This window comes from Camelus bactrianus, chromosome 4 (assembly GCF_048773025.1).
Source record: "Camelus bactrianus isolate YW-2024 breed Bactrian camel chromosome 4, ASM4877302v1, whole genome shotgun sequence".
Classification (NCBI taxonomy): Eukaryota; Metazoa; Chordata; class Mammalia; order Artiodactyla; family Camelidae; genus Camelus; species Camelus bactrianus.
The window spans coordinates 20,843,448-20,855,968 of NC_133542.1; the positions used below are offsets into that span (position 1 = coordinate 20,843,448).

The following is a 12,521-nucleotide window of genomic DNA, read 5'->3' on the forward strand; positions in this document are numbered from 1 at the left end:
GTTATCCTAAAGAAGTTTAGAAGATACACAAATCATGGTCACTGTACAGCTACTTGGTAAAAAGTAGTATGGTTTAATACTATGGTTAAAAATTCAGCATACTGAATTCAAATTTGTTTGTTTCAACTGAAAAACCATATATTAAGAGCCTATTACATGCATGGTGTTCAGTGCTGATATGAGTTCAAGTCCTGTTGCTAAAAGTTACCAAATTTTACCTTGATATAGCTACTTAAATCCAGTGTGTCTCAATTTCTACATTTTCAAAATAGAACCTATTTATATCTCTTTTTCTAAGACATAAAGAATGATTTAACTATGACCTTGACTTTTCCATACTGTTGGTAAACAACCCAACTTCTTTGGACAATAAACTTTCTACTCTTATGCATGTGAAATAAACCATTTAAATTAGCCAAATAGAAGAATGATAATTAATAATGCTATCTTGTCATAAATGAACCAAAGTTAACTATGTTTATTAGGATTCTTTATAAACTAATAAAATTTATTATGAATTTAGGTAGGATATATTGTAAATGTATTAATAAAATAATTTAATTATTTATAAATTTACAGATATTAGAAAAGATTCATGTCAAAACATAATTTTAAAGTAATCTTACAAACTAACTACTTTGTTAGATACTTCTAGTTTCCTGTAACTATTCTTCATTGAATAAAAATCCTTCCCCATAAATTCCTATTTTACAATGAATTTTTAAAAACTATTACATACAAATTCAGTATTTTGAAATTGTTAAGTCTGTGTTAGAGACCCTAGAAATTTTAAGCAGATAAAACCTAAAAGATGGACCAAGAAGTAAAAATTAATAGAATAGGGTATTCAATTTTTTTCTATTAGCTTTCAAAATAACTCTGTTAAATTAATGAAAAAATTGAGTTTCTTATTGATAGTACTTTCATTATTTTAGTATTTTTCACTACTGCCTCAGCTACCATTAATCACTGAATTTATATCCAGTGTTTTCCCTAATTCTCAAATATAAGTCGACTATACTATGCTAATAAACCAAAGATTAAGACTCAGTAAAAATTTCCTAAGTCATACATGTCACTCACAAAGTGCGAGGCTCTGTACTAGGCATAGTAGTTAATCAAAGCACTTGATGTGGCCACTTGTGATTCCTAAAACTTCCATTAAGTAGTGATTATGGAAAAATAGTTTAATAGGTAAACTTTCTGCTTTAATTTTACATGCTTTGTAATTTATTACGCTTAACAGTAGAGTATTTACATAATTCTTATAATTCTTAAACATTCCTATACATTATTCTTATTCTTATAAATTTTTTATAAAATATAACTCTTAGAAAATTACTAAAATCCAAACTATTAAGAATAAAACCAAACTAAATATTTGGTAAATCGATTTGATAGACAACTTAAAATAATTATTTAAAAATACAGCTTCATCCATAGATTTTTGCTTTGAGAAAACTGTTCTCAAATTGTGATACATGGTTTAAACTTATCCTAGAGACCATTGCTTCTTTAGCCTACTTCAGAGATAGACAGCAAAATTTCATAAAAATGTAAATACAAGATAGATTAGGTATAGCTCAAAGAAAAATGCTTTTTCCTATTTAACTTCAAGAACAAATGCTGACTAAAACCTTCAGTCCAAAGTTGGATATCTCAAAAGAAATGTTTTAAAAGAATAATTAAAATACTTTAAACAATATTCTAACAAATACAAGTTATCTATTAGTTTGGATAATGATTCTTTAAGTCCTATTTGACTTATAATCGCCTAAGTCAAAACAATAGTACATCATTTGGGAAATATTCTCAAAGATCTTACAAAAAATTAAGTATAAAGACTGAAAAACACATTTAACATGATTAATTACTACAGTTTCCAATGAAGACACATCCAAAAATATCCCATGGATTTAGGTCCATCTATTAGATCATTCAATATAACATTTACAGAGTATCTTCTACATATTTTGCAATTAAACTAGCTAAACTAGAAGCTCTAACCAAACAAGTGTACAAACAAGTCTCAATAACTAAAACATTAGAAAATAAAAATAGGAACATTGTATCAACTGACTTTCCTCAATGATCTTTGTAATTCTACTTCTGAGTTCGTAAGAACAGAAATGATTGATAGAATCTTCTAGTTTGGTCAAAGGCTTTTTGACAGGCAAAAGGCAAACTAAGAGCATGAACACTATTAATAAAACAGTAGTTCAATCTTCAGAGAATGATAGCAAGGTTTTAAAGTTTTTTTATAAAAAAACTTTTATAAAATCCCAAGGATTCCATGGATGCTTAACTTCAGCAGAATGTACAAACTTCATGAATATTAGAGCATTGAAAAATGAAAGACATATAAACTGTATTCAAAGGACATATTGATGTTATTAAATGTCATAGAAAAGTACTAGCAGAATCAAGTTGCCAAATGCATGAAAGTCAGTAAAGCAGGGATTCATGGCATTAGTAATTTCAAGAGTAGTAAGAACTTCATAAAGCTCTGCTGGTTTCCAAATTACACTTTATAAACTTTTAGTTCACTATATCCATGAAGTCAGGATTTGGAAATGGGTGAGCTTTTTATGATAATAGCTTTCATCTCTTCTATTGCTACTGGCTCTATAATTATAACATTGGTTACCCACCTTGAAAACAGCCACAAAAGAGAGCTGAGCAAGACAATGTGTTATTTATACAATTTCATGTAATATTATAATATATATAGAATTAGGATAATATGCATGACTACTGCTGATATAATAGAAAATAGCATGTCAATGTATCAACATTTATATACCTGTGTACCATAGGCTCCTGAAACTTCTTTGTCCCTCCCTCCCTTCAATCCACCTTGGTGATCAACTTAGGATCCTAAAGCTACCTACAATGCCATGGAGCATGTCTTTTGCCTTTAGTGTTTCCAAAAGTATCTTCCATGGTCTTTTGAGAAATATTAGTAGGCATAATCAAGTAAATATGAGAAATAATATTTCTCTACCTTCCTATGGATTCACAATGCACACTGATATGTCAAAGGCTCATTAAAAAAAAAAAAAGAAAGCTTTTAATCTACTGCTTAAAAAATTGAGCATAGAATAGTTTTGTCTGCAATGTTCCCATTAGTTTCTGGCAGAGCAATATTCAAAAGAATATCAACATGGGAAAGGCCATGACAAAAATTCAATGTGTGTTAGTGGGGAATGGTCTTCAAAAGGAGCACCAAGATCCCAATGTATTTTAAAAACCATTAAGACACTGTTTTAGGTTCAAATGAATCTCTCCCAAAAAGATACATTGGAGTGCTAACCCCCACAATCTCAGAATGTGATTTTATTTGAAGATAGGATCTTTCTAGAGGTAAGCAAGTTAAAATGAGGTAGGGTGGGACCTAATCCAGTATGACTGGTCTTCATAAAAAAGGAGATATTTAGACACAGAGACACATACATAGAGGGAAGATGATGTGAAGACACAAGGAGAGGGCCATCTAAAAGCCACGAAACATCTGAGGCTACAAGGAGCTATAAGAGAGTAATGGAACAGATTTTCCCACACAGACCTCAGACGGAGCTAACCCTGCTGACACCTTGATTTTGGACTTGTATAGCCTTCAGAACTTAGACAAGACATTTCTGTTCTAAGCTAGCCAGTTTTTGGTAGTTTTTCACAGCAGCCCAAGGAAACTTAACTCAGACATTATTAATTCCTATCTTATGTTATATTCACATGTACTTGAGAAACAGCAGTAGTATCAGTATTACAGCCTACTAATGAAGAAGACAGAACAGGTCTCTATCTTCACTAAATATGACAGTGATACTTACTAGAGTCAGGTTGTAAATTAAAAAGTGCCTCGGACCAAATTACTCTCCTTGGAGTTGCTTTACTTTACAGGTTTTGTTTGTTCATTCTTTTTGCTAAATGCTCTTGATTTTAGTGCCTTTTTTATTCAACTATTTTGCTCCTTTAAAATAAGAAATCCTATCCTAAATGATAAAATACAAAGAAAAAAATTTGCTCCCACTTTTTCCCCTTATCTTGCAAATCTGTGAAAGGAAACAAACATTTGAAATTCATGATTATCAATAATTAACTTGAAAGAGGAATACAGAAAAAATATTAATGAAAAAGAAGTTGTGTGAAAAATAATTTTACTCTAAAAATAAACTTGGGCCCTCATCCAAAAGAGCTGTTGCTAGAAAAACGGAATGAGGAAATAAATTATTATTATGTTTCTGAGACACTTTGAAACAAGAAATTCAAGAGGCTGAAAGCGAACAGATCTAAAAATGTCTGAATTGCTCTACTCCTTCCTGCCAAAAACAAGGAACTGAAAAAGACTCACAGACTTCTGCTGGCATATGGGTGGAGATCCTCTACTATTGAAGGATATGTGATGGTTAATGTTATATGTCAATTTGACTGTCCAGATATTTGGTTAATCACTATTTCTGGGTGTATCTGTGAGGTTGTTTCTGTATGAAATTAACATCTGAATCAATAGACTGAATAAAGCAGACTGGTCTCCCCAGTGTGATAGGCTCCAACCAATCCACTGAAGGCCTGAATAGAATAAAAGGCAGAGTCAAAAAGAATTCTTTCTTTCTGCCTGTCTTTGAGCTGGGATATTGGTCTCCTGTCTTTAGACTCAGACTTGGACTGGGACTGGAACTTCAGACCATCAGCTCCCCTGATTTTCAGGCCTTTGGACTCAGACTGGAACTATATCATTAGCTCTTTTGGATCTCCAGCTTGACAACTATATATGTTGGACTTCCTCAGACTCCGTAATCATGAGATTATGCGATCATGTGAGCCAATTCTCCTTATAGTAGATCAATCTCTGTCTCTCTCTATACACCCATACATACACATACATACATACATACATACATACATACATGCACATATATTTCAAAATAACGATGTCCCATTAGGGAAGACTAAAGGATTATATCCTATTGGTTTGATTTCTCTGGAGAACCCACATTAAAAGAGGACAGAAGCAGAAGGCTTGGTGTGTGAATTTCAAGAATTATGCAAAAGGCAGATGATGGTTTCCTAAACATGCCCATAATATACTGAGCATACCCTGACGTTTACTCTAATACACTAGATTCTAACTACTCACTCAGCATCATTATTTTCTCCTATTGTACAGTGATTAGCACAGTGCTTGGCTAATTGAGTTATCCAATAAGTTACTGAGTAAACGAATGAGCAAATAACTCCAGGTGTATAAATTTCAAGTACACTAAATGCTAGCAAGCTGAGGTCATCTGGTCATTTTATTCTGGGGAGAAACAATAAATGATAACATTTGTTGTTTTAGAACTAATAATTTAACTCTGAATAAATGTAAATTAACATAATGTTTAATGAAAAGGTAGAAGAAAACTATTAATTGTAGCTTATGGTTAACCGTACCTCTAAACCATATTTTGCTCTAGAGCACAAATAATGTAAGTCAAAATATATTTCCCCTAAGAAAAATCTATATGACCAAAAAAAAGCTTTATATATATAGGATTTTAATCATGTTTAAGTTGGGTTTGTCAAAGAATGTTATAAAACTATTTGAGATTCAATTAAATGGCTAAATCTCAAATAATGCTGGTCATTGGGTACTTATAAATGAAGGATGACAAGTCTAGCCACATTAAATTCACAGAAAAATTAAAGCCCTCAATATAATCACATAAAATTGGTTCAAGATGTACAACTAACTTCATCTGAGAAAGATAATTCTCAAAGTAAAATTGGAAAGTATAAATGATCAAAGATAGAACAATAAAGGTATATGCTTCTTAAACATTGGTAGAACACTGACTCAGATGTCATGTATTCTGAGACAAATTCAGTTGAAATGGAAAAAATATTTATTTGGCATTTTGACTATGTAATTTTTCTATAAAGGACAATTTTAAGTAGTCTGAGCTAGGTTACCAAAGCTGTTAACTCACTTTTCTTTTTATATGTTTATCATATATAATGAACTATAAGAAATTCTCTTCCCATTTGCTGTAGTTCTATTTTTTGTCTCTGAGAAACAATAAGAAATTTATTCCCAATATTAAGCCAAAATATTCCCCAATAATTTTACAGTGAATAAATATTTAGTTTCAAGTAGCAAATTTTTTATTACTTTATGATCATCAGAAATCTAAAAAACTTATACTAATTACATTTTTATACATGTAATTAAATTCAGGAAAGACAAATGATAAGCAGTAATTTGTGAAATGAATGTTTACTTTCGTTCATCTTTATCTATGCAAGGTTGTTACTAAAGAAATGATTTAATGTTCACCTTTAGTTGTAGTGCTTTCTCTAAGTTTTCAATCTTTCTTTCAGCTTTTCTCAGCTTCTTTAGCTCCTCTGAGTCTGTGAAAGAGGTCTTTGGGGACAAAGACCTTGAACGTTTCACAGGTGGTTCCTCGAGAATAAAACAAGGACATGGTTGAACTAGTTGGAACACTGGATTATGAAAGACATGCAAAATTAAAGAACAAGTAATTTTGAATACTAATAATGAATTATAAAAAAAATCCTGCATGGAATACCAGAGAAATAACAAGCGGAATTACCACAGTGCTACCGCTAAAGGTTTCTCTGTGACTCGTTAATGAGAATATTCATTTACATTTACATTGTTTCTTTCAGAATAATGATGTCCCATTAGGGAAGACTAAAGGGTTATAGACTCAGAAATGCAAGAAACCTCATTACAAAGGAGGGGATAGAGGCTGGTCTAATTGCTCTATAAGGGTCCAAGGTTACACTTGATAGGACAACCAGAAACAAGAGGGAAAGGATTTTTTTTCCCTTTGAAATAGTTTAACACACTGTGAAGTTGAAGGAACAATATGCTTGAGGAATATAAATACAACAGACAGTAGATCTTATACCACAATGACCATATGGTCATTAACTATAATGTGGCTAACTAGAGACAAGAATGTGTGTTTATATTATGTACAGCTTCATATACCAGTCTGGAGAAGGAATATGTGAAAGCAACCATTAAGCTGGGCAACATATTGTTCATACTTACAGCATGTCCTTACAAAAAAGAAAGAAAATTTTGTTCAAAATATCTCTCATTTTTTTGACTTTTGTTAAAAGCAATGAAACAGCAAAGCAGTACATTTTTAAACTTCAGCAATACAGCATATAACCAAATTAGGCCCTATAATGTTGTCTCTCAATTTTGGGAATGTTTTCTTCTATTTAAATAAAGCTCAATGCTGTGAAACTACTACAAAATAGCAAGAAATATATAAAGTAGTTATGTTCAAAGATATACATACACACATACATAGATAAATAAAAGCTCATTCTCTTGAAAACTACTACTAATATTAGAGGGAATAAATAAGAATGTCACAGAAATATCAGTCTAATTTTAAATACTTCCTTTATTAAAATAGTTTGTTCTACTCAGGAAAAAAATGAAAAGAATGAAAAACAATTATCTTGAAAACATGCTTTTCTACTTTTAAAAACATTATTTTCTAATAGTTGAAGTAACAAGTGTGAGACATATGTGCCTAAAACTCTTTACTTTTAAAAAAGCTTATTTCAATTTATATGGAAATAATATATTTACAATGTGATATTTTGAAATTTTCATATTATTCAATGTTCATAGAATCTTTTGCAGCATAAAATATGTAATAAATACTACAAAAAAGGAAAAGTTGAGAATTAATAAATAAGAACCATGCTACAAAAATCTGCTTATTATTCTATACTGCAACACCTTTAAATCTGAAAATATGTATCTGCATATATTAATGTTAAATTCCATTTTATAGTATATTTCCACATGGGCAGTATTTTAAATATCATATCTGAATGAAACAGAAACACTAAGATACATTTTTCTTCTAATTAAAATTAGAAAATTGAGTTAAGGACTAAGTACCACAATAAAATTTCTACTTCTATCTATAGATTAGATAGATGAGGAATACTTATCAAAACTTTTTAATATAAGAATGCTAATTTACTGCAAAAGAGGTATATCATTACTAACATATTAACTTAATTAAATTAGGAATATATTATTCAGTCTTCAAAAAGGGAAAACTTGCTACTCCCAACCGTGATTTTATCAAACATTTGACATGTAATGTTTTTTAAAACCTTCCAGAAATATAAGCAGAGAAATAAATGCTGCTGTTTGCTTTTTAACTTCATTGCTTGCCTTGCCAGACTCACCCTGACAAATTCACAAAAATGACAAAATGTCCCTACCTTATGTTTCCCGTCAGCACTTGTCAAGATGCTCTTCTCTGAGGAACCCTTGTTGGAAGATCTGTTCTCTGACAGTTTCTCATTTGCTATTTTCAGTTTCTCCTGTAAATACTCAATTTCAGACTTCTGTGAGACCATTAAGGTTTCTAAGCTTGATAAAGATGGCTGTTGAGAAACCTATTTTAAAAAGTATGTTTGTATCTTACATTATTTACACATACATGCAAATATTTATATATAATATTATATTATATAAATCATAATTATTCTAAGAAAGAATATTTCACTTCAATAATAAACTGTAAACATGCATCAGCTAAGCTTCCATCATCCTTACAGAATGGAATTTTTCAATAAAATAACTATGAGTCTGTATAAATATCTTCATAAATAATATTGTCATACAGATTTGCAGGAGGAAAAAATTAAAAGTGTGGGTACACCATGTATACCATCCACCTATAAATTATTTCAGATTAATGATTTTACACATGTGTATTTCCCCAGGAAATATTCAATGCAATGCCACTAAATATGAAGCTGGAAAAAGGAAACCAACAGCACTATAGGTTCAATTAGATTTAAATGTACTATAATTTAATAATAACAACTCAAAGAACTCTGATACTTTTTAAAGTCAACAGAGTCCACAGTATTCTCTTTTGAAATTTATTCCTATGTCAGGTAAACTGTTAATGGTAAGAACCACATTTTTAACAACAGAAATCATAGGAAAATTAAGCTTGTAGGAAACCTATTCACGAAAACTAGCATTCTGCAAAACTGTACCACCATCTTGACCAAATGTATTTGAGACCATTATAATCTATTAATATATGCTATTGAAAACTAACCACTCTGTTGACAAAAAAACAAGAATAATAAATCATAGTGAAAACAAAGTTTTTGTTGATTTCCAGCAACGAAAAGCCACATCTTATGATTCAATATGGATCTAGCAGCCCTGAAAATAGTTTAAATGTGGAGAGCCCCATCCTTCCTAAATGAAATTTCCAAGGACTATGAGAAAAATATGTCTGTTTAACTTTTCTGAACCAACAATGAAATGGATTATCCTTTCCTGATTTTGATTACTTTTTCATTTTTGGGGGGAAATAGGCAATTTTTTTCTAATTCTAACCTGTAATTTTTTACAGTGAGAGAGATCACCTTTGATTTATACTATTACACTATCCTCATATATAAATCACCTGATTTGTTTCCCAATCTTTATTCTATCACACTACTAAATATTTTCCTCAGAGTGTTGTTTATACTGTACTGTTACCACACTTACAGTATTAAATATTAACTCCATTACCTTGCTTTGAATGTCATATTAAACGTTCAGTAAGGAGGGCATTCGTAGCTATTCAGCTCTAGCCGCTTGTTTTCCTGGAACAAACTCTACAGGACTTTGCCCTATTCTTTCCTCCCTCTTTTAACCACTGTATGGCTTTTATTTATTTATTCTTCCTCTCTTATAAACAAATTTATGATGTTTATAAATATTTCCTTTGATTGAGCTGCCAATATGAACAATTCACAAAGGCTCCCTGCTCTTGCCCAGGTTTTATTACATAAAATTATGAGGAATATATTAACATCCCATCATTTACCAATTTTAAATAAATTAAGATCAAACAAAAATTTAGAAAAAATAGGAACAATATAATAACTTTAGTTTATTGGTATATCCAATAGCAACACTGTCTTCTTTAATAAATGAGTTTTCTAAGGCATCACTGGGTTATAATGTAATAGATCAAAACGTAAAAACATGAATATTTGGTCAAGAAGCTGCAAAATGATAAATAATTAAAATACTCATGAAGGTATTAAAAATGCTCCAACAGTGGATATTGCCCCTGTAATAATAAAAGATTACATAATTAGGCAGCATTCCTTTGAAATTCCTCAATAAACAATAAAAGAACTTCAAAACTAAAATACTGTTAAAGTAGTGATTAACTCAAGTGCACAGAGGAGCCATAATGTAAATAAATAAGTAAAGTGGGTTGTGTTTCGTTTGTTTTTAAATTACAGCTTTATAATTCATTCAACAGAGATACTTTGTATACATATTAAACATGTAGATATGTTCTTCGCTTTCACAAAGCAACTTATGTATGCTCCAAGTTTCTTAAAAACGTCTTCTCTCTCTTCCTCCCTTTCTCTCTCCATTCCTCTTTCTTCCCTTTCATCCCTTTTGCTAGAGATATATGCACGAGAAATATTTCACATTTCTTTTAATATGACCATTTTCAAAACTATAAGTAAAATGAAATGTCAAATGTCAGCCTCACGTGCAGTAAGGAGGGCATTCGTAGCTACTCAGCTCTAGCCGCTTGTTTTCCTGGAACAATGTGGCCCACTATTACTAAATCTACTGATTTTCCAAAAGAAGGGAGGAATTTGTCTTTCTAAGTGAAATCTAATTTTAAAATGTTGGCCAGATTCAGTTTATACTGACTTCAGTATTTTGAAAACATGATGCTGGGAGTATAAACTGCTATAAATTTCCTAGGAAAATTGCAAAATACAAATCAAAGAAGATAAAAATGTACTAAGCCTTTGATTTTGTTCTAATTATGCTGAGGGTTGATAGACAAAGATAATCATGATAAACTTATAAGAGAGGAAAGCAGCTTACAAAATAATATTGCATACTGTACAGAAACAGATTGTCCTAAACCCTGAAATGTTAGTGTTATTTCTGAGTGGAGGTACTATATGTGAATTTTCTTCATACATATATGAAATTTCCTTAAATTTCTTTTACAATGAACATGTGGTCACTAAATGGTTTTTAAACGTATTTTTATGCAAATAAAAGGAATAAAAAAGTTCAACATAAAAATTTCAGTATAGATAGGGGAAATATAAACAAAAGTTTCTCCATAATTTCAACTCTCAGAGTTCACTAATTGTAAGTTTGGGATAGATGGCCCAGACTTTAAAGAGAAAAGAAAAACCATTGTAATTCTACTCCTTTTTTAAAATTAATTGACTATTTTTTAGAAAAGCTTTATATTTACAGAAAAACTGAGCAGAAACTACAGAGTTCTCCTACACCTCCACTCCCACCCATCCAGTTTCCCATATTATTAGCAACTAAAATTAAAACAGTACATTTGATACAACTAATGAACCATTTTTCATACATTATTTTAACTGAAGTCCCTAGTTTATTCAAATTTTACCTAATGTTCTTTTCTGTTCCAGGATCCCATCCATGATACCACACTACATTTAGTTGTCATGTCAGCAACTCTTGGCTGTGCTAGTCTCTCAGATTTTTCTTATTTTTGATGACATTGATAGCTTTGGGGAGTACTATTCAGGTGTATTGTAGGGTATCCCTCTATTGGAATTTGCCTTTGTTTTTGTCATAATTAGACTAGGGTTATGAATTTTGAGGAGGAAGATCTCAGAAGTAAAATGCCAGTTTCATCATATTGTATCAAGGGTACATACTATCAACATGATTTGACTCCTGACATTGAATTTGACCACCTAGCCAATGTAGTGCTTGTTAGGTTACTCCACTGTGAAGTTACTCTTTTGTCCCCCATTTATACTATACTCACTAAACCTGTATATAAAACTTAATAATTATACATATGCTTATTATATGTATAATATATATGAGAATATGTGTGTATAGCCTCATTATCCTTACTTTTCCTTTTTAAGTGTTGCTTTACAGGCTTAGCAAGATCAACACAATCAGTCCCCTGTCTGTGGAAATTCATTCTATCTATTGCCCTTAAAACCCTAGATTCTTTGAAAGGTTAACTTTCCTTGCTAAGAATTATTAGTATTTTATAAATAAACTTTTTCTCTAATGTCAAAAACCCTTGTGCACCTTTTAATTTACAGTCTTAGAAGATAATGGTATGGGGCTAGATCATAGACTGATAAGAAATGATCAGTGGAGTATGCATCCAAATGCCTCCAATTGGAACTAATCTCTATAAACTGACCATTATTAATATATAACTTCTTTTTAACACTGATTCAGAGTTAATTTTGATCAAAAGGTCCTCTCAGTGATATAGAGGAAAAGGTAAGGGGGGAGGTGAAGCCTTTAAGTTTTGTGCCAATTACCATTAAAACATTATATAAATTAAATATTCATTTTTGTTGCTTTAAATTCAAGCAACATTGTATGGCATTTTTTCGTAGAGGCTGAGTGAATACTGCTTAATAAATAGAAAATCCTTTCACAGCTATCACAATTGCAAAGAATTATA

At 30.9% G+C, this 12,521-nt stretch overlaps 1 protein-coding gene across 1 annotated transcript in view; it reads right to left on the reverse strand.

Annotated features, from left to right (window-relative positions):
* Nucleotides 1-12,521, reverse strand: part of CNTLN (centlein) — a 247,919-nt gene that overhangs the window by 122,822 nt on the left and 112,576 nt on the right. The window contains exons 9-10 of the mRNA XM_010946034.3: nt 8,266-8,442; nt 6,317-6,442 (exon numbers count right to left, since the gene is read on the reverse strand). Coding sequence (XP_010944336.1) covers nt 6,317-6,442; nt 8,266-8,442 — 303 coding nt within the window. The remainder of the gene's footprint in view (nt 1-6,316; nt 6,443-8,265; nt 8,443-12,521) is intronic.